The 22,475-nt window shown below is 36.3% G+C and overlaps 1 protein-coding gene across 10 annotated transcripts in view; it reads left to right on the forward strand.

Moving 5' to 3' along the window:
- LOC123703397 (serine/threonine-protein kinase WNK1-like) overlaps positions 1 to 22,475 on the forward strand; it is a 44,251-nt gene that overhangs the window by 13,600 nt on the left and 8,176 nt on the right. For 5 of the 10 annotated variants that reach the window (XM_045651326.1, XM_045651327.1, XM_045651325.1 and 2 more), the window contains 20 exons: positions 215 to 382; positions 1,342 to 1,420; positions 1,991 to 2,099; positions 2,784 to 2,886; positions 3,269 to 3,441; positions 3,783 to 3,893; positions 4,478 to 4,587; positions 5,380 to 5,537; positions 5,837 to 5,925; positions 6,208 to 6,351; positions 7,083 to 7,247; positions 12,257 to 12,350; positions 12,430 to 12,524; positions 12,607 to 14,942; positions 15,562 to 15,782; positions 17,561 to 17,683; positions 18,150 to 18,339; positions 18,642 to 19,383; positions 19,742 to 19,851; positions 21,435 to 21,515. In XM_045651326.1, the coding sequence (XP_045507282.1) occupies positions 215 to 382; positions 1,342 to 1,420; positions 1,991 to 2,099; positions 2,784 to 2,886; positions 3,269 to 3,441; positions 3,783 to 3,893; positions 4,478 to 4,587; positions 5,380 to 5,537; positions 5,837 to 5,925; positions 6,208 to 6,351; positions 7,083 to 7,247; positions 12,257 to 12,350; positions 12,430 to 12,524; positions 12,607 to 14,942; positions 15,562 to 15,782; positions 17,561 to 17,683; positions 18,150 to 18,339; positions 18,642 to 19,383; positions 19,742 to 19,851; positions 21,435 to 21,515 (5,401 nt within the window). The remainder of the gene's footprint in view (positions 1 to 214; positions 383 to 1,341; positions 1,421 to 1,990; positions 2,100 to 2,783; positions 2,887 to 3,268; positions 3,442 to 3,782; positions 3,894 to 4,477; positions 4,588 to 5,379; positions 5,538 to 5,836; positions 5,926 to 6,207; positions 6,352 to 7,082; positions 7,248 to 12,256; positions 12,351 to 12,429; positions 12,525 to 12,606; positions 14,943 to 15,561; positions 15,783 to 17,560; positions 17,684 to 18,149; positions 18,340 to 18,641; positions 19,384 to 19,741; positions 19,852 to 21,434; positions 21,516 to 22,475) is intronic. The other 5 variants (XM_045651330.1, XM_045651329.1, XM_045651331.1 and 2 more) reach the window with 5 other exon arrangements.

Genomic DNA, 22,475 nt, shown 5'->3' on the forward strand with positions numbered 1-22,475 from the left:
TGCAGAAATTAGAGTTGCACTTGTTTCAGGCACTATTCCGTATTATTTATTATACATGTCTAAATGAAAATGTACAAAAATTGCCCTATAATACATTGGCATGACTCCGCTAACTCGCAACCTGTACCTGTTATTTTGCGTTATTTTTTAGAATTTCATACAAAAAATGCCCGTATACTCTTATCCCTCAATATCGATGTTGCCCCGTCCGCAGGCGAGCCAGCCGGTGGTGGGCGTGGGCGTGGGCGTGGGCGTGGCGGTGGGCGGGTACCGGCGCCGCAGCTCGGGGCAGGGCGCGCTGTGCGACCCCGAGCTGGACGACAGCGGCAACAAGCTGGTCGCGCGCCTCGAGGACGACGCCTTCATATCGGAGCAGGACCTGGTGAGTGCAGTCACAATATACAGATACAACCAGTAGGGAAACTTCATACAACACGTTCGAAACGGCTCACGCACACAAGCAAGCGTGTTTACGAGAATCCTAAGGGTATTTTGACAATTAAGAGATATAAGAATACCCTTACGATTCTGTTATGTTCTGTTGTATAAAGTTTCCCTACTGGTTGTATCTGTATATTGTGGTACAGTATACAGGCTATCCCACACGTGGTGTGCTAGCCTCGAAGCAACGCATAATTTTGCATATGCTGATTACTTAAATGTTTAAAAATAAATTGACGAAAAAAAATTATTCGATTTTTTATGAAACATGCAGTCGACGAAAGCGCGAGTGAAGATCGCAAAAATCGGCGCGTAGTCAGTCAGAGTTGTAAGAATTTATCTATATTCTATAGTAAATAATGTGCTTCAGGGATGTTATCAGTATTTTTTATGTAATCGGTGCATAAAAAACTATACGTTCCTTTCATCTTAGTAAACTAAATCTATGACACCCTGTATAGTGGGCGTGGGCTAAAAAATATTAAGCTGAAGAAGTTTCGTTGGTTGAACGTGCTATTTGCAGACTACTTACTAGGTTTGAATCAAAAAAATATTTTTGCGTAGGATTGTGTCAGTACGATTTATTGTATTTTAAACGATTTTGTTCCGATACGATTAAGTTTTACGTGCATAGCAAATAATATATGCGTAATGTAAACACGCAATTTTACAGCTAATTTAGTATGAAATTTTGAAATATTTTCTAGAGTATGCTAGCAGCTCAAAAATGTGTCTTTTTTGCTTTAGCACAACTATTGTAATATATTTAAAAAAAATAACTATACGATTACATCATTTTATAATTGATTATGTACACAATAACATCAAAAGATTTTTTTTACAACATACTTATAGAAATAAAATAAAAAACGCGTATTAAAAAGCAATATCTACAAACAGGAAGAGAACATACAAGAGAACACAGCCACAGAGAAAACGGACACGGAAGGAGCTGAAACGTCGCAGAAACAACAGAACGGTGGGTGTTAATTGTTTTGTTTGTTTTATTTTATTTTTTTATTATATCAGTCTATTATCGAACACGTAATGTGTCACTCGACGTGTTTCGTTGTTTATTCTGGAGGTTTTTACATAATAGAAGAGTTTGAGTGTTCTTAAAGTAAAATGGAACACGGCGTTTTTCTTTGTTTATTCTGTTTGTTATTAGCAGGATAAAATTGTCAATTGAGTGTCTTAATAAAAATAAATAAAAATTATGTCATTATTTGTGTATAATCTGGTCGATTTTTGCAGAATAATATAGTCAATAGTGAATCGAATGTGTTAATAAATTAAAAAGTGTTATACAACGTGTTTCTACGTTTATTCCGACCGTTTTGGGGAATAAAATACTACATTGTGTGTGTTAACGAAATAAAAAAGTATAACACGAAGTCTTTGTTCATTCTCGTCGTTTTACGTAAATTAAGTGTGTTCATAGTAAATTGTGTGTGTCCATAAAATAAAATACATAACGCAATGTTAAAACAACCAAAAAATCAGTGATAACAAAAGATGTATCCTTTACGCATCTACGACATAATTGCAGGCATAGTGTACGATCCTATCTACGAGTTGGATAAACTCGAGGACAAAGACAAGGAGAAGGCGGATAAGGAAGATGAGGAGGAGCCGATTGGGGTGTCGCCTTGTGGCAGGTGAGGTTATAATATATTAAACTAGCTTTCCGCCCGTGGTTTCGCCCGCATTTTCAAAGAAAAACGCGCATAGTTTCCGTTCCCGTGGGATTTCCGGGATAAAACCTATCCTATGTGTTAATCCAAGTTACCCTCTATATGTGTGCTAAATTTCATTGTAATCGGTTCAGTAAGATGGCACTTTTAATTCTAAATGGTAAACATAATATTAAGTTCTATTAATTCATATTTGCTATTTTTTCAATCTCACATTTGTAACAGTTAAAATTCTTTTATAATGATTTTGGAAATAATCTGTGAACAGTAAATTAACTTCATGACATAATCTTTGACGATTAAAACACTGCTCCAATTTTTCTTGTGTAAATTCTTTAATGAATTGAAAATCTGTTTGTTGGTTCATCTATGGCGCAACTTTATCATCTTTATCATATTACTAGCTTCCGCCCACGACTTTGTACGTGCATCCCCGTTTTTGCCCGTTCCCGCAAGAATTTCGGGAAATCCTTTCTTAGCGGATGCCTACGTCCTAACATCTACCTGCAAGCCAAATTTCAACCCGATACGTCCAGTGGTTTGGGCTGTGCGTTGATAGATCACTATATCAGTCATCTTTGAGTTTTATATATATAGATTATCCTTATACGTATATTTATTTAATTACTACAATAATTATTATCCCAGGTTCTTCAAATACGACAAGGAAGTGGGTCGCGGTTCGTTCAAAACGGTGTACCATGGGCTCGACACGCAGACTGGGGTTGCGGTGGCGTGGTGCGAGTTGCTCGTAAGTTCAAGTTATTTATAATGTAGTTTGGGGATGTTTGGGTGTGTGTGTGTGTGTGTGTGTGGAAGTGGAAGTGTGTACGTTGAGAATTTTATTTGGATAAAATCAAGTTAGCATAGGGTTACTTACTAAGTGTTAAATGTGAAATTGTCTCAGTGTCTGTGTTGGTGACGAAATGTCGAGTTGAACTGTTGTAAAATCTAGAATTTCTTTATTAAACGCAAATAAATAAAATTATAATTTCTAGTAAAATAATTGAAATAGTATTGCGTTCACAAAATATTTGTATTTTGAAGTGTTATATTCTCAATAATTAGAATGTAAGTGATTTTAAGTTGTTAATTACGAAAATTTTAAATATTTTTACATAATTTATTTACAGGAGAAAAAGCTAAACAAAACCGAACGGCTACGCTTCCGCGAAGAAGCGGACATGTTGAAAAAACTCCAGCATCCGAACATTGTGCGTTTCTACAACTACTGGGAGGGGACCGTGGCCAAGAAGAAGAATATAGTGCTCATCACTGAGCTTATGGTCTCCGGTACATTGAAGACGTGAGTCTGGTTTTATACTTAACTAGCTGTGCCCTGCGGTTTTACCCGCAATCCTCCGCTCCTGTTGGTCTTAGCGTGATGTCATATAGCCTACCTCGATAAATGGGCTATCTAAAACTGAAAGAATTGTTAAAATCGGACCAGTAGTTCCTGACATTAGCGCGTTCAAACAAACAAACTCTTCAGCTCCATAATATTAGTATAGATTGTCGCGAAAATCTGTCGATATTTTGAACAAATCACAGTGTAACATCTTTTTCATAATTTCCTATATGTCTTTTTATTAATAATTGTTACACCATCTAGTTAGGTAACTAACCTATAATTATGTTTTTCGACAGCTATCTAAAACGCTTCAAGCGGTTCAACCCGAAGGTCCTCAAGTCGTGGTGCCGGCAGATACTCAAGGGGCTGAACTTTCTGCACTCCCGGACGCCGCCTATTATTCACAGGTAATTTAATTATTGAGTTAATAAAGTAATAAGTATATTTGATGAATATGTAGATTTTTAAATAATATTTTCTGTAACAAAAACTTGAATGCACATACAATAACTAGTGAGCAAAAAATAGCAGTGCAGTAGTAATAAACATTGGTTAATAGATGGTTTGAATTGATATACAATTTGGCTATTTATAGCCGGTTCTTTATAAATTTGACATGAATTTAACCAGTAGAAGTAAACTATATTAGACTAGATTTCCGCCCGCGGCTTCGCCCGCGTTTGCAAAGGAAAACTCGCATAGTTCCCGTTCCCGTGGGATTTCCGGGATAAAAACTATCCTATGTGTTAATCCAAGTTACCCTCTATATGTGTGCTAAATTTCATTGTAATCGGTTCAGTAGTTTTTACGTGAAAGAGTAACAAACATCCATACATCCATACAGACTTTCGCCTTTATAATATATATTAGATATTAAGATTTAACGATCTATATTCAAAACAAGTGACGTAACGCATCATGATTTATGTTTTTAAAGCTACACATAAAGTTTCAAATCGCCTTTTATATTATTTATTTTATTGCGTTATAGAGATCTGAAGTGCGACAACATATTCATAACGGGTACGACGGGCAGCGTGAAGATTGGAGACCTCGGCCTTGCTACACTCAAGAATAGGAGTTTTGCTAAGTCCGTTATAGGTTAGTTATCAATACATCTATACTAATATAATAAAGCTGAAGAGTTTGTTTGTTTGAATGCGCTAATCTCAGGAACTACTGCTCCCATTTGAAAAATTCTTTCGGTGTTAGATTGTCCATTCATCAAGGACGGCTATATATTATCACGAGCGGAGCCACGCTAGTGAAACCGCGGAGCGCAGCTAGTTATACATATTATAATTTTATTCATACTTTATACGATTGTGTGTAATGTGTATGTACTTTCCTTACGATATCTAATTTATATACATAATACATTTTACCTCTATGTTATAAAACAGAGAATTTAAGACCGTTTTGATGTGATGTCGCTAGATGTCTAAAAAATGTAAAGTAGTTGTGCGATAGTTGTGTGTACATAAAGCTTTTTGAGATAATTCCTGTTTTATATTTTTAGTTTTATATCATTAAAAGTTATTACAAAAATTATAATACAAAATTTCCCTTCATGATCGAAATACTTGGGGAACATCCCTGTAATTTTACAGTTAGGGGATTTTTTTCCTGTTAGAGGTCCGTCCTTGTATTATTATTTCTTAAAAAAAAGACGGGTTGCACTCCGGGAGTGCCGGCAGAAGTGAAAACTTGATTATTAACGTTCAGCATGTTTGATATTTTGGAATGGTATCCGTCTTACGCATGGAATATAAGGGCTAAAAAAAAATCCGTCTTACGCTTTTTCGATCAGGCCACGTGTCCTGACGCGAGTTTAAGATTTTATACCCAACGCCGCTAAAGAAGTTTTCACTTCAATAAACGTCCTTATTGCAGGCACGCCCGAGTTCATGGCGCCGGAAATGTACGAAGAGCACTACGACGAGTCGGTGGACGTGTACGCGTTCGGCATGTGCATGCTGGAGATGGCCACCGGCGAGTATCCGTACAGCGAGTGCAGTGGGCCCGCGCAGATTTATAAGAAGGTCGTCTCGGTAAGGAAAAATCCGGTTAAAATGCAATAGCTTAATAAAAAAACTTGAGCGATGTCAAGGGACATCCGGATGGAACGAAGTGTTAAGTTAGAGAGAGAGATAGACAGAGAACCACGCGCACGCCACACGGCTTAACAACTCTAGCAAAAAGTGCCGTGACAACTTTTCGTAAGAATTTTTTCCGTCTAGCCCCCTTTCACAACGCGCGATAAGGAACTTCGTTCCAATAAGAAGAGTTATGTTTTTTAAATTAAGTGAATTAGGATATTCCACGAAAGTTACTGATTATTTTGTTACAGGGTGTGAAACCGCAGAGCTTAGAGAAGGTCACCATTCCGGAAGTTAGGGACATCATCGAACAGTGCATACGACCGAATAGAGCGGACAGGTATAATATACATACATAATATTAATATGTTTCGCATTCCTACCTAATATTATGTTTCATTAATTCATCAGAACACAAAATTACATACATCCTGCAATAAAATCTGTTATGTATTACGTATATCTTTTCTTATGATCAATATGTGTTGGACATAATAATCATCTAACTCGACAATTTATCGAGTTCATTTTTGGTAGATTGTAATCTAATAACTCGTAAAAGTGGAGACTATAAAAGTGCTTGAAATCACATGTCTTATTTACTAGATTTGTATGTATACAGGCCAAAAGTGAAAGACCTGTTAAACCACGAGTTCTTCGGCGAGGACATCGGGCTGCGGCTCGAGATCGTGGAGCGGGATCTCGTGACGTCATCCGACATTACCAAGATACAGTTCCGCTTGAAGATCATCGATCCGAAGAAACGGTGAGTGTTGTAGAAATAATGTATATGGTAGTAAATCGTAAGTAGTACAGGGCATAAATTGGACATCTTTTAGAACGGCACAATTTAATAGAAACATCATATAATTTTACCAATGTCAAACAGAGGATACCCTACGCAAGTAATAGCTTCACTTATATTAATTCTATTGATCTCTATAAACTCTATTGTAAATTATAAAAATGAATCGCAAAATGTGTTGGTAAGCACATAACTCGGGAATGGCTGAATCGATTTCGTTAATTCTTTTTTTTACAATATTCCTTGAAGTACGAGGATGGTTCTTATGTAGAGAAACGTAAATATGTACCACGGGCGAAGCCGGGGCGAACCACTAGTTGTAAATATATTAAATGTAGGCTTAGGGAACCTTGCAATTTAAAACAGTTGAGCAGACTGAAAATTAGCACTACACGAGTTTTAAGACAATGTGGCCGAATGTCATGCTGTTTTAAGTTTGTGCAACAATACAGCTAGCTTGTTTTCTGTCTAAAATCAATTTAATTTAGACCTAACCATTTTTTTTTTATATCAGAGCAAGCATTTGGTGGGACACCTGATGTTAAGTGGTCACCACCGCCCATGAACACTTGTAACACTAGAAGTGTTGCAGGTGCTTTGCCGGCCTTTTATGGACAAATAAGCTCTTTTCTTGAAGGCCCCAATGTCGTAGTTGTACCTTACTATTATCTAATTTGAACTGACTGTCGCAGTTCGTACACGCACAAGGAGAACGAAGCGATCCAGTTTGAGTTCGACATGGAGGCGGACGACTGCGAGGAGGTCGCTAACGAGATGGCGAAGGCCGGACTCATCATGGGGGAAGATGCGAGGATTGTCTTCAAGCTGCTCAAGTCGCAGCTGATTAGCTTGAAGCGGTGAGTTAGATTCAAAATAATAAAATAAAAATTGGAAAAATTTGAATTTATTTGAAAAAATTAGATCACGAGGCGGGATTCGAACACTCTTTCGCTATTCCGGGGCGACGCCTTCTTTAAAAAAATAGTTATAAAACATTTGAATGCTATATAAAACTTCAATATCAAATTCATTTAATAAATAATAATAACCCCTTATAAGACACACTCATGATATTATTGTATTATATCCTTGATAGCAAAGTTTGTTAAAAGCGTGTTTGAAATATGAGTGACTAGCTGTTGCCCGCAGCTTCGCCTGCGTGGAAAAGATAAATAAACATGATAAAAATTTCCATCCTCTATTTTATCCCCTTGGGGGTAGAATTGATCGAAATCCTTTCTTAGGGGACGCCTCCGTCCTAACATCTACCTGCATGCCAAATTTCAGCCCGATCCGTCCAGTGGTTTGGGCTGTGCGTTGATAGATCACTATATCAGTCACCTTTGAGTTTTATATTGTATATAGATATAGATGAACCGTATGTTTGTAATGTTAGAGAAAGGGAAGTAAAACAGACAAGTTATCACTTCAAAACTTCAATCGATCGTAAAAACAACTATAAATACAATATAGATACAAAAATAGCTTTCCACTCACAGCTTCGCCCGTGCAGTCAAAGAAAAACCCGTTCCGTTCCCGTGGGATTTTCGGGATAAAACCTATCCTATTTCCCGGGGTAAAAAGTAGCCTATCCCTTTCTCGGGTATCAAAGTATCTCTATACCAATTTTCATGCAAATTGGTTCAGTAGTTAAGGCGTGATTGAGTAACAGACAGACAGACAGAGTTACTTTCGCATTTATAATATTAGTATGGATAATATGTTTGTCAATATTGTAGACGAAAGACTTTTGAGAAAAGGAAAAAATTATATACTGAACTAAATATGTATATGCAAAATGATGCGCGTGCGCTCAGTGGGGCGAATAACGATTCACCAATTGATTCACCAAAGATTGATAAATCAGCTTTTAGTGAAATTAAAAATAATGACGCCTATGTTAGTAAGACAGTGAATTAAGATTGCAAAAATACATACATAATTCTTATCTTAATTGCTTCAAAATCTCCTTATGATAAGATAATTAGTATTTTTATTGTTCTGACTTGATCATTACATTTTATATTCATAAGAATTAACAGTAATTTATATTGGCGCCAATCAAAGTTCCACTATAAGAAAATTAATGAGATCCACGTTGTATTGTGACAACGATTATTAATAGCAATATGTGTATGTACAGATTATATCATGTTTATTTGATGCAAAAATAATAGCGTTGCATTCGCGACGACGCAACGTATTGGCCATGAATACGTATTTCTAAATATGTACACACATATCGCTATGAAGGACGGCGTTATGCGAAAGGAAAATATTTTAATATTTTTTTGTACAAGTCTTCTGCTATCAATCGACTAGGAGGGAATAATTGGGCATTTCCAGTTTAAAATGCCGTACGTAACGCACCTTAATATTTTTTTCCAATATTATTGTATACCGAAGATATATCGCATTGTAAAGGCCAGCTGATAAAATGTACAAAATAATTGTTAAACATGCATACAATTTGAATATAATTGCGACTATCATAAATAAACAACGTTCCAAAAATCTTCAATATCATTTAAAGATTAAAATAAAAGAAATCACTCAAGCACTCCCTCTTGCATAACGCTTCCGATTTAAATACTTATTTCGACGCATCGATGCGCGCGATTAAACCATATGACGATAACATTACTGCATAAGTCGCGTATAGACTCTCTCGTGTGCATATCATTGTTATTTGTTTTTTTAAATATTGTTTACACGCGTTATGAAACTAGGAAGCGGTGTAGTGTGCTGTGTGAAAGTTGGTGCGTCTGTGACGTTTTTTTATATGTGTTTTTGTGGATTAGTGCATTAATTAGATATGGTTGTGATGTAAGTGTGATTTTAAATTAACCGGTGGAGGTAGGGTTATGGAAAGCTTGTTTTTCTATTAATCCTTTAGAGAACGCATTTTTTGGAAACTTTTAAACATAGGTCTGTTCTGTCGCTCTTTTTATCTTGTCATTTATTATTTTCTGTAAGAAATTAAGAAAATTGAAAATAGTTTCATAATTTTGTTCTGATTTTCTGTCAGTCGATAATAATAATATCATAAAATATGTACGTTATTCTCTGTTTTAGATTCTGCTGTGCCTATTATAATTATATTTAATTACTATTTTTTATTTTCCACATATTCCATAACTTTAATGTCAAAACTAGAGATAAATATCGTCTTTATTTTGCCACTTTATACCGTTTCATAGCTTAAGTTATTAGCAAACATCTTTATTGTTTTTTTTTAATATATAATTAAGTAGATAATCACATCAAGTGTCTAGTAAGTAAATTATTTACTTAACGCATACGTAATAATACTTAAAATATTTCCTTCTTTTTCATAATTAGTCACGGTTGTAAGACGTGCCCGCGATTAAATTTTCTTTCTGTCTTCATATAAACTGTTTTATTGTCTACTTAAGACAACAATTAATTCACATCACGTTGCATTTTGTTTAAATCAAATGTACTCTGCAAACTTTACACGCAAATATATTATGGTTTCCAGTTAAAAACATACCTTTCGAATAATAAAATTTTGCTATATAGGCAATATCTTCCATACTAATATTATAAAGCTATAGAGTTTGTTTGTTTGTTTGAACGCGCTTATCTCAGGAACTACCAGACCGATTTGAAAAATTCTTACGGTCTTAGATAGCCCATTTATCGAGGAAGGCTATAGTCTATATTTCATCACGCTAAGACCAAAAGGAGCGGAGCAATGCGGGTGAAACCACGGGGTAAGATATTTTATAATAATCTGGTAATGTCTTAAAATAGATAGTCAAATAATTCAAGAAGTCTTTAATTACAGACTATCTTTATGTACATTTAATATCATAATAATCTACATGATTACGTAGTGAATCGCAATATAAAATTTAAAATGATAATTAAATTATATTGACACATATTTTATGCATTGCGATAATAATGCGGGTTTCGGTCGTTTTAACATTATTAATTGTATTTAACGTCTTAAGTGTTGATTTAGATTGTGTCATTTGTAAACAAGAATGGTGCACCAAAAAGATGGACTAGCGATGAATTATGTTTTTTAATTTTCAATAAATATACGAATTTGAATCATAATTCTTACTGCATATCAGTATACATTCATTTCCTTGTACTATATCCTCGTTCAGAATTCAATTCAATTCAGATATCATATCACCGTATTCTAAACTTTTCCGTTCTTAATACAGAAAATGCACAACAATAATTGCTCCTCATTAATTTCCTCATTCGTTGTATGATAGCTTGTGTGACATGCACAAACTGCGAACTAATTCATACGTCATGTCAGTTTTGTTGTTTATCTGTAAGGAAGTGCAATTAAAAATGTATAAAAAGTGATACAGTGATTATAAATGTGATAGGCATAATTGAGGAAAACCTGACCTTCGCGATACGGTCGGTTTGTGGGTCAGGGTTTAAGTAGTGTAACGGTAGTTTTCAGGCGTATTTTTTTAATTATCTTTTTTGTAAGGGTCTTAAAGAGTTAAAAGTCTCACTTTACACAGGTTACTATGAAAAGATTTACATTGATAAAATCAGTTTTTTTAACACCTATAAAACTAGATAGTGTCTTGCCTTAATCCATTTATTATTCAGTAAGGAATGATAATTGTTATAGTTTAAAAACTGACGAATATGGACCAAACTAATTCAAAATATCAACGACTTTCAACGAAGTTCAGATAATAAACTAATAAGTTAATAATGTTCGTGTTTTTAGGCAATAGTATCCATGCTATCGTAAATATTATCGTTGTAAAAACGAGCACATTATAAGCCTAAGTTATTTTTATTTGCGTGATGTGTGAGCTTTAATTTTTTATGATTACTTAATATCATGTATGCAATTGATTACTCTAAAACTATTTACGAAAGTTTTCTGCAGTGATTGCACCTTGTCTACTTTATTTCGTTAAACGCATAACTTCTTAACTCATTAGAATTGAGTGAAGGACAAGGAATTAGAAAAAATGGTTTCAAATTGCTACATACATTTTTTCGACTGAATGTTAATAAAGCTTAAGAAATTGACTTACATTATTACTCTCAATAAGATAAAGATCCTTCATATTTAAAATATCAAAGTTCTAACGTTCATACGTTATTGTATTTGGTAGTGTTTTTATAGAAATTTACAAACATGTTATAAAAAAGAAACACTCGTAACTGCTTCAGCATAAGATAACATATAAATTTACAATTTTTGAAGTTAAACTTCTTTAGACGCGTTGAGAGTAAAATTTCAAGGTCGCGTTTTGGCAATATCGTCACGTCATGGAGTAAGGCGACGATTTTGGTATCCTTGAATCTTGCCAAAGACGTTTCACTTCTGACACGTGAGCACACCTCCTTTTTTATCAGAATACAGATTTGCATAATATATTTATTCACAAATGTTACACAACCGAAATCCTCACGTGAACTGTCGGCCGGGCAACGGTAACTAAGCTCCATAATAAATAGCTATTACGAATTTGCGTGTCAAAGTTCATTGTTAAATAAAGGATAATTTGTTTGAGTCTGTTTATGAATATTTAATGAGCAGATGTTAGATACGTCGAAAGAAGATATATTTGCATTTGTTAATCCGAACTATATAGAATCAGTTGTGTTAGTAAGTCTTCTTTATGCGGTAGTCCGTAGGAAAATATAATTTTGTAACTGTTATCCGAGATTCTTACAATGACAAAAAAAAAACTTGGGTTACAAGGTATGTAGTTTTAATAACGTTCGCGTTCGTGACTGACTGTCTTGCCAAATGTAATGTAATTTACAAGGAATTATAGCATAATATTGTTTGCGTATTGCAATTGCGTAAAATATTGTACATTTAAATAACTTTTGCCAACAGAGAAAGGAGCGAGAAGAAAGCCCAAATGCTGTTCAATCAAGAGATAATTAACGAACAAAATAGGCAGCAACAATTGCAACAACAACTTAGACAGGTATTTAAAAATATTATCGAATGTTCCTTATTATTAAATGAGTTGATTTGTGATATTTATGAGCTGTTTTTCTCGATAGGTAAAAATGATTCAAAGCCAGCAACAAGCTGGTCCTGTGGATCAAGTAAAGTCGGGACTTCTGAACGGTGTAGGATCACAGCCAGCTTTAGTACAGTTAGTAAATTCATTATCTTCCGCGTAGATTTAATGTCAAGTTTTATTTGACGTGAATACTCACGCACATTTCAATTTACAGGCTAGATCAACAATCTCAACAACTCTTTCAAGCTCAACAACAACTTCTTCAGCACCAGTTTCAACAACATCTTACAAATGAAGAGAAAGCGATGAAACTTTTCCAACAGAATCTGATTCAGGCTCGAATGTCACCGTCACTGAATTCTGATCAATATCTGTTACAACAACAACAGCAGATCGAGCAGAACATCAAACAACAGCAGGTGATGATGGAACAGAATCTCCTCAGCCAACAAATGCTAGAACAGTCGGTTCAAGGGCAAGGTTTAATGGATCAGCAGGTTCAACAGAATCTGCTTGAACCCCAACAAGCTCCTCTTCAGCAGAATTTGTTGAATCAACAACTCGTTGCCAATGAGATTAACAACACTAACCAGACGTGGCAGCAACAAATTATTCAACAGCAACAGAATATAATAGCACAGCAAGCGGCGGCGATACAACAGAAACAGTTGGAGGAGCAGCTCACGGCCCAGGATCAGGTGATGACCGGGCCGCAACCGAATCTCGTTACCGGGCAAGCCCTGGATCCGTCTCTTCAAAACTTGCAGAACATTCTTGCTCAGATCATACACAGGCCAGATACGTTGCAGTCGAGGAAAGAGTCGGAATCGGAAGCCCAACCGCAGCCGCAGCAACAGACGCAACAACCAGTCGTCAGTCAACAGACGGAAATGGTTGAAATGCAACAGCAGGTCCCTCAAGAACAAGAAAACGTTCAACCTAACAATAACTTACTTAATGTACAGATGCCACAACATACTAGTCAAAATATTAATTACACGCAGGCGCAACAGAATTTCAATTTCATGCAACCAAACTTATTAACGGCGGTCGATCCTGCTATATTCGCGCAACAGCAACAAGTTGCGCAAGCCCAGCAACAGGTCGCGCAGGCGCAGCAACAATTGAACATGCAGAAACAAATGTTAGCGCAACAACAGCTCGTCCTTCAACAACAATTAATTACCCATCAACAGTTACAAATGCCAGGTCAAACGTTATCGCCACAGCATATTAGAAACTTACAACAGCAGCAGTACTTAGCGCAACAAGAGTTGCAACTACAGACGCAACAAAACCTAATCGATCAACAGAATCTAGCGTTATTAACACAAAAACACCAGTTGATGGGACAACAGCAGCAAAAAGTGGAGGAGATATTGCGTTCTCAACGGCCAATGTACACGAGGCAGGGATCGGAGCAGAGCCAAATAAGTACGGCAGATGTTCACGATCAGCAACAGACTCTAGTCGGCGATCCGTATCAGCAGAAGCCTCCTCTACAGCCGCAAATGTCCATAGACCAGATGTATCAGAATCAGTTTATGGATAAACAAATCCAGAAGCAGCCGTCGGAGGAGCAGCAGTACCACCCCCAAGTGCACACGATGCAGGGACAGTCGCTGCCACACAACATGTTGGCGCAGTTCAACCTGGTGCAGAACGAGAGGCAGATCTCTAGTCATGAAGGCACACCAGTGCAAAATTATTCTGCCAACCCGATGATGTACCAGCAGAACCAGCAGATGCAGATGCAGAACGTGGGATATCAGCAGGTCGAGTCGTCCTCCGTGCCGGCGACCATGACGCAAAATGCACAGTACATGGATATCCCGTCGTCCATGCCGCAAACATCACAACCGATACAACCGGATATGCAAACGCAACAGATGCCGCAGCAAATCCAACAACAACAAATTCAACAGCCACAATCACAACAGCAGCAAATTCAACAACCACAATCACAACAGCAACAAATTCAACAGCCACAATCACAACAACAAATTCAACCGCCACAATCACAGCAACAACAAATTCAACAGCCACCATCACAACAGCAACAAATACAACAGCCTCCACAGACACAACAACAACAAATTCCACCACAATCACAGCAACAACAACAAATACAACAGCCTCCTCAATCGCAGCAACAACAAATACAACAACCTCCACAATCACAGCAGCAACAAATTCCACCACAATCGCAACAACAAATGCAAGTACCGCAATCGCAACCTCAACAACAAATTCCTCAACAATCTCAGCAAATGCAGCAGCAGCAATTACAACAGCAGCAAATGCAGCAACAGATGCAACATCAGATGCCACAACAACAACAACAAATAAGCCAGCCGCAACAAATACAACAGGCTCCTCAGCAGATACAACCAGAGCTGCAGCAGTTGCCAATCAAGCCAGAAGAGAATGGTGTCTCCAGTAAAGAGCAGTTCCATACTCCAATGACGGATCTGCCGGCTCAGCAGGATGCGATGTGGCAACCGGAACTTGGAGCAGTGGAGGAGAAACAAACTGATAGTCAGCAGGAAAGTGAGTACCTTTTAAATAATAATAATAGCTATTTAAGCAAATTACATTCTCGATCACATTTTTTTTACGATGCTCACTTTCGTGTTTTCTGTTCATATAAACCCTCCTTCTGCCTTAACAAGAACATTTAATAAATAAATAACTGCGTTAAAAACAACCGACTTCAAACTTGCACTTGCAAAATTTACAAATACCTACAGACAAAAATGCTCATAAAATAAAAACTACTGGGCCTATCCGAATAAAATTTTTATGGGACCAATTCGACACCATCCCGCATCGAACAAAAAAAGAATCACGTAAATCGGTTCAGAAACCTCGGAGTAATCGGTGTACATACATAAAAAAAAAAAAAAATATACCGGCCGAATTGATAACCTCCTCCTTTTTTTTGAAGTCGGTTAAAAAGAATTAGTACGAATTAGTCAAGCCATTCTCGATTTTTACGCAATAGCAACACATTTAGCGATTAATATTTAATATATTAAACTTACGAAGTATGGCAAGTTTTTATTTGAATAATTAAGCTCTGCCAAATGATAGATTTAGTGTCACTAGCAATTGTATACAAATTTACAATGTTCTGAAACCGATTTAACCTATAATTAATAATTCTTAGCTCCAGCAGGCACAGCGATACCCTCACCCATAACGAGCGAGAAGAAATCCCGGGGCTCCAAAAAGCGGTCCCGGGACAAGGACAAGATGCCGCGGCTGACCGTGCTCACTGTGTCCGAAAATGGTACCGTGGTCGAGTGCCAGCTGGAGTCCAAGTCGAAGACGGTCACCTTCAAGTTCCACGTGCCTGATGTTAACCCGGAGGATCTGGCTAATAATCTGGTGAGAGACGATTGTTAGAGTGTAAAATTGTGAATAATAGTACAGGTAAATTAGCTTGGAGAAATTTTTGCATATGTAGTGGTGTGTATATTACTCAGATTTTAGAGCGCGTTTCCACTATATCGTTCTGGCCTATACAAAAATGTTTCGATATCCTAACATTACTATTTAATTTTATACTTATTCCTAGCAACACTTTTGTTTTCAATAAAAACAAGTTTTTATTTGAAAGAAAATGGTTTTGACTTTATAAAAAAAATATATCATTCAATTTCACGTCCTTGAGCAAACGACAAGGCGACTACCGTGAAACAATAAAATATCGTGTCCATAATAATTTGTTTCATAATTACTATTTGACCATAATAATTACGAAACAAAACAAATAAATAAATCGTCACTTGATAGTGGAAAGTGGAAACACGCACAAAACCAGAATAAACCAGTTTACGCTGTCCGCAGGTGCCACGTGCAGTCGTTTGGTACCGTTAGAACATAATGCACACATTTCATTCAAAAATTATAATTATTACGTATAGACCGGGAGATATTGACATAAAATTTCGAGTCATTTGTAACAGGATGGCGGTTCTACAGGAGTCTTAGTACGCAATGACAAAAAGAAAAACGATGGTGTGAACACTGGTACCGGCGGCTTAGTCGCGTGGGCGTTAGTCGAACTCGTCGGAAAAATAGCGAAAGTCAAACGATTTGTAACACAAAAATTTTAGAATTTACCGATAGCCCATAAAAAAGAAGAAGCGGTAGTGTCATGCCATACTTTTCCGGTGTGACTTACAGCCCGCCATACCGACGCGAATGTGTTGATTAAAAAAAAACAATTCAACCATTTGTACCAGGCTAACTTTTGCACAAGTAACCATCGTCGTGCAGCTATTTACGAAAATCGCCATGCCAAAAACAGTCGCCATGAAAAAAAAATTTGCAGATTTTCGGCGGTATGGCGACCATTTGGAATCGTCCGAAAAGTATGGCAAAGTCCCGATTTTGTTATAATATTTGTTGAAGTGTTTAATTTGTGTGTAAGTGTTGTAACTTTATATTGTTAATTCAAAATGGCTCCAGTGTTAAAACATGGTCGAGGCAAGCCTTTGACTTCTCAAACTAAAGAATTAAACTTTAAATGTCGTTTCTTTTTCAGGTTAGTAAATTTTTCATTTTAGTAACATTGTTAATGTAAAAGTTATAAGTATGTTAAATGTGCAAATATTAAAATAAAGTCTCATCTTTTTCATAGGAGAAACACATATAGTTTAATTTAAAATCCCTTATATATATAAAATAAAAACTAAAAATAAAATGTTGTTTTATTTTATTTGCTGACCATACACTACTACAAACGCAAAAATTTCTCCAAGCTAATTTACCTGTAATAAAGCATTTGATAAAGCGCTGATGTAACATTTGATTGTGTGTGGCTTGATTGTGTGTGGCTTCGAAATTGTTTAGGTGTATTTATTTATTTCTATCTTAAATTCCATTTTTAAGGAATATAATATACGTATACATATGTGCAAAAATGTCATGCGATGAATGCCTGTTTTACACGGATAGGAGCAGTTTAACAACTTATTGCACCATTTAAAATACTATATCTGTATGGTTTTATTTACATTTTAGATCTTATCAACTACAAATATGTTAATAAGTAAATTGACGTATTTTCTACTAATTATCTATTCGCAGATGACCATTATTTATTTTAAATAATGCATCCTTGACGTAACATTAAACTTGACTTAATTGTTAATTTTCAGGTAACAAACAACCTCTTGCCCGAGTGGCAAAGCGGTGCGTTCACGGAATGGATCCGCGACATCGTGCACCAGCTGCAGGCCGAGCCGCTGCAACCGGCCGCGTTGCGCTTGCACATCGATAAGGTAACACTTGTTAAACTTAATAATTTCTTAAGTAATGCTATAGGGTCATAGTGGACTGATGAAGAAGCTATAGTTTACGAAACTTCTTACAATAAACATTTTTTCTTGGATTTTTTAAAGTGTTGTTTTTGTTGTTAAAGTGTATGCACACTTTTTGGGATGACGTAATACATAATAATTAGGGCAATTTTTCAATCCTTGGTTAAATCTTATTTGTTGAATATCGTATTAAACAACTATTTCGAAAATGTGTTACTTTTTGACATTTTACAGGTGACATCCTGTATTTTATTGTGTAATATTTTATTTTACGGATAAGATTTACCCAAGGATTGAAAAAATCGGCGCTTAATGTAGTAAATGTTTTCATAATGAATAAATGAATTGTGAAGATTGTATTAATGAAACACGGTCGTTTTGCATATGTCTATATATCTTGAAGATTTGTACTAATTTTTTTTTTCAGCAGACGGATTACGACTCCGAAACGACGGAACGCGAAGAAAACCTAACGGATTCGAACCAGGACAACTCTGAGTGCACGACGCCGACCGCGTCGCACGACCACATCGCGTTGGAGCTGGACGACGCGCCCGCGCACGAGCCGCGCACTACTGACGTGCTGTCGCGCAAGATTAGCACCGCTTCGTCCATTGGTTATGGTTTATTTATTTATTTATTTAGTGGTAACGATAACATATAATATGTGTAGTGGAAAAAAGAAAAACAAAACCTATTAATTATAGGCCTAAGTTTATAGTTAAAAATTTTGATAAATTTGCGAAAATATAAACCTATAATATATTTTCGCAAATTTATCAAAATTTGTAACTATAAACATGTTTTTATGTTATAAAGTTGTTTAATTCATAATTTCACTTTACCAGATGTTATTATATCTTACAACGAACTTGTTACAAATATTGTTAACTTTATATTATTATTATTTTAACTACAGGTTCGAACCAATCAGACGGCGGGCCGATGGCGCCAGAACGTGCCGGTAGTATCGAATCTAACGGCGAGAAGAAATCACAAAAACCCACTCGAAAGATATCGAGATTTCTAGTCAGCCCCGTAGTGGACCGCGGCGAAGACGTTCCAGATGAAAAGTCTGAAATAGCTGCCGCAGAAGTAGAGAAAGAGCCGCCCAAAGAGGCCAAAGAGCCGCAAGTCAACGGTCTGCCGGAGCCCGAGCCGGAAAAACCGGCACCTGTTCCCCAAGAGAAATATGTTCCTACGCATCAGTATTCGCTTCCGTCCCAGCCGCAGACGGTGACCGACCACCGGCCCGAAGTCCTACCGCCAGAAGTCACCGCCCCACAACCCACCACAGCACCGCCAATCACCACTACCATCCCCATAAACTTACAAGCAACGATACCACAACCGTTGCCCTTCCAAACTATCAACCCAATACTTAACGGAACGTTACAACCGAACCTTACGAACTTAACAACGCCGTTACAAATAGCTACGGATACGCCGTTACTAGGGTTAAGTCAAGTGGGAACTCCCATGGGGGTGGGGGGAGAACTAGGATTGAACCTGGGACTGCAAGTGGCCCCGGGGCTCGCTGACCCAGTTTTGGGACGGTTACAATTGAGCCAGCCGACTTTGACCCCCACTCCGGCGGTCAGCGACACGCTGACCAATGCTGAGAACATACAGAGAATGCTGCTCAAGCAGAATATTATAAAGTAAGTATAGTACAAAATATTGTGCAAGAATTACACTTGTAAGATAAAATACAATTTACCCTGACTAATTAATTAGTTAATTACCTACACAATAAGCTTAACTTTAATTAAACGCGAATATAAAATAAGTGTTGTTTATTTCTGAGCAATTTTACACTTTAAAATCTGTTAGAAAAAAAAAACGTTAACTGATACTACAGAGATTTGCTTAATATTCTCATAAGTTGTAAAAAAGTGACAAAAGTGTTAAAATAATTATAATTTGGGACCTATTATGGGAGTCACAGACTTCAATATTTCACCACGTAAAATCTTTTGTCAAAAAAAAATTAATAAAAATGTACATAATTTTTTCCAGTCAACAACAAAACCTATCCGGGCCGAACCTTCTGGGGCTGTTAAATCAACCCCAATTTCCACAAGCGGACCTCGCGTTACACAACAATTTGTTGAGCAACGCACAGCCAGGTATGTTGTGTTTATTATAATATAGTTAAATATATAATATAACTAGCTTACCGCCCGCGGCTTCGCCCGCTTTCTCTAAAACAATTTGAGATTTAAACTATCCTATCTCTCAAGTTGGATCGAACTACACATGGTGTGCGAATTTTATTATAATCGGTTAAGTGGTTTAAGAGTCCATTGAGGACAAACATTGTGAGAGATTTATATATATTAAGATAACCGTAATATTTTAACATTTATATAGGATAGAAGCAAATAAAGTTATAGAAAAGTATATTTAAACTTATTTTACAAAAATCAACAGCAATCCAGTTAACGTTGATGTTAATTTGCATTTGAAAATTCGAAATATGATATTATCAATAAAAAAATATTATACCTATGATGTATGTGTGTTGCGTTACGGGTCACACACATTTTCTATTTCACTCATATTTTAGTGAAAAATACAAATGGAAATGTACTAAAAAAATATCTGATGGTTGCATTTTTAATTGAGTGATGATAAATATTAGTAAATTTACAAACAAATTTATAATTTAAAGATTATATTTTTTATTTATTTTATATGCAGAGACTTGTTCGCTTTACGAACGCTCTTGAATACATATGAGCGTGTTACTTAGTGTTATGGAGATTAGTTGACACTATACAACAAGAAAATAAAAAGTGTAGACTATAAATATTACCAAGAATATGCTTTAAAAAAATGTGTGCGTGTACTAGTGTACACACGTAAGAAGTGAAACTTCTTTATGAACTTATTTTTCAAAAAAAAATTTAGGTACTACATGCAACTTTACATAATCACGCGTGGTAGGGATAAGAAAAAGATGGCGCGTAACGGAAAAATGTCACGCGTAACGAAAAAATGTTACACTAAATTTTTTTCCAACCCCGATAAAGAAGTTTCACTTCAAAAATGAATATGATGTATCATACCAGTTTTATCACATGTAATCATTTTTTTCTATGAATATCGTTTTGTGTTTACGTCATATTCATTTATTGATATTATGTCACTTCTAACCAAATAAATGTAATGTAAATTTGTTTAACATATTGTAACTATATGTTGTAATATAATAAGAATGTAGTACACATGTTTCGTTGCTGTTTCACACGATCTTCATATGCATATCTCTTACTCTTTCTTACGTTAAATGTTTATATTTTATTTGTAGATTATGTTTTAGTCAATCTCCGCTTAATTTGCTTAAGATTCTTATTTTTATTACCAATTATTATTATCAATCGCGTCTGTTTCTTTTTTGCATTTATCTTTTTAGTATGAGCCGGAATAACCTTTATCTGTGCATATCCTTAAAAATTATAAATAAAAAGGTTGTATTGTCAGATTGCAACTCTCCGTATTTAATCTTATAGTTCTTCAAAATTGATTATTATTTAAATCATGATGAGCCAAAGGGATAAACGTTATACCAGCTCCAAAGCATGTCCCCCTCAACGAAAAAAATGTCAAAAATTCTGAAACCAACGAACGTACCAACCAAACAACCTACCAACCGATTATAAATTGGCAATATCCCGCTTGACGTGTGTGTGACTAACCGTTGCTTCAGCGCCAACCGCGGCGTCACGGCTGGCGTACTTCGCGCCGCGGTACTACCCGCCTATGCTGGCCACTGCCAACGATCTATTAGGTAATACACGACGCTTTGTGACCCACTCACCCACTCACTGGCTACTGGCCACTGGCAAACGGCGACTGGCAACTAGCCACTGGCAATAAGAAAGAGAGAAAATGAGCTATATTGCCAAAAACAACTTAAAAGTGCCTTAAGTTGAAAAAGTACATAAATATGGCAATAGAGACGGACTCAGCCATGCTATCGGGCTTTAACAGCGCTGATTTTCAGTCAATTAGTACGAGCTACTTGCCACTAGTCACTGGCAACTAGCCACTGACCACTGATAACTAGCCACTGGCCACTTGCCATTAGCCACTAGTCATTGGCCATTGAGAATTGGTCAATGTAAGTGCACTGGGAATAGGAATGGTGGCACAGAGGATGCTTTAAAATCTTGTAAGTTTATGGTGTTGCGTTATGTGATCCAGAAAGTTGTAGATATCTAGACAACTTCAGGGTGGAAATATTTGTGTGTTTACTTTTTCAGAGAAGTAAATCCATCTGGGACTGGAACTTAAGTTTTATTTTACGATTCTTTTGGCCTCTATACGAATATGTCCGTAATAGATACACGTGAACTTCTGTTCTAGTGAGGCAGGAAACTAACAAATTATGCAAACTTATTCAATAATGGGCTTAAATTAAAGTAGCCAAGCCGAATACCGTAAAAAACTGATCAAAATAACTGCTGAAACTAGAAATATCATCTAGTCTATCATGCCCAAGATTCATTTGTTAAAAGGCATGCCGTACTCTGTCATTTGCTATTCCTTAAACATGCCATAAATTACAATGAAACATTACCACCACAAACTACCACTTACATCAATTGTAATCCCACTAAAAATAGCATACAACACCAATCCCATCGTGGTTTTGTTGCAACATCCCACGCACTTATCCCATTTCCAGTGTACATTATGCTTTGTAGATTATCGCTATCTGTATCATGCTGTTTTTTAATTTTTCCTA

The sequence above is a fragment of the Colias croceus genome, chromosome 26 (assembly GCF_905220415.1).
Source record: "Colias croceus chromosome 26, ilColCroc2.1".
Classification (NCBI taxonomy): domain Eukaryota; kingdom Metazoa; phylum Arthropoda; class Insecta; order Lepidoptera; family Pieridae; genus Colias; species Colias croceus.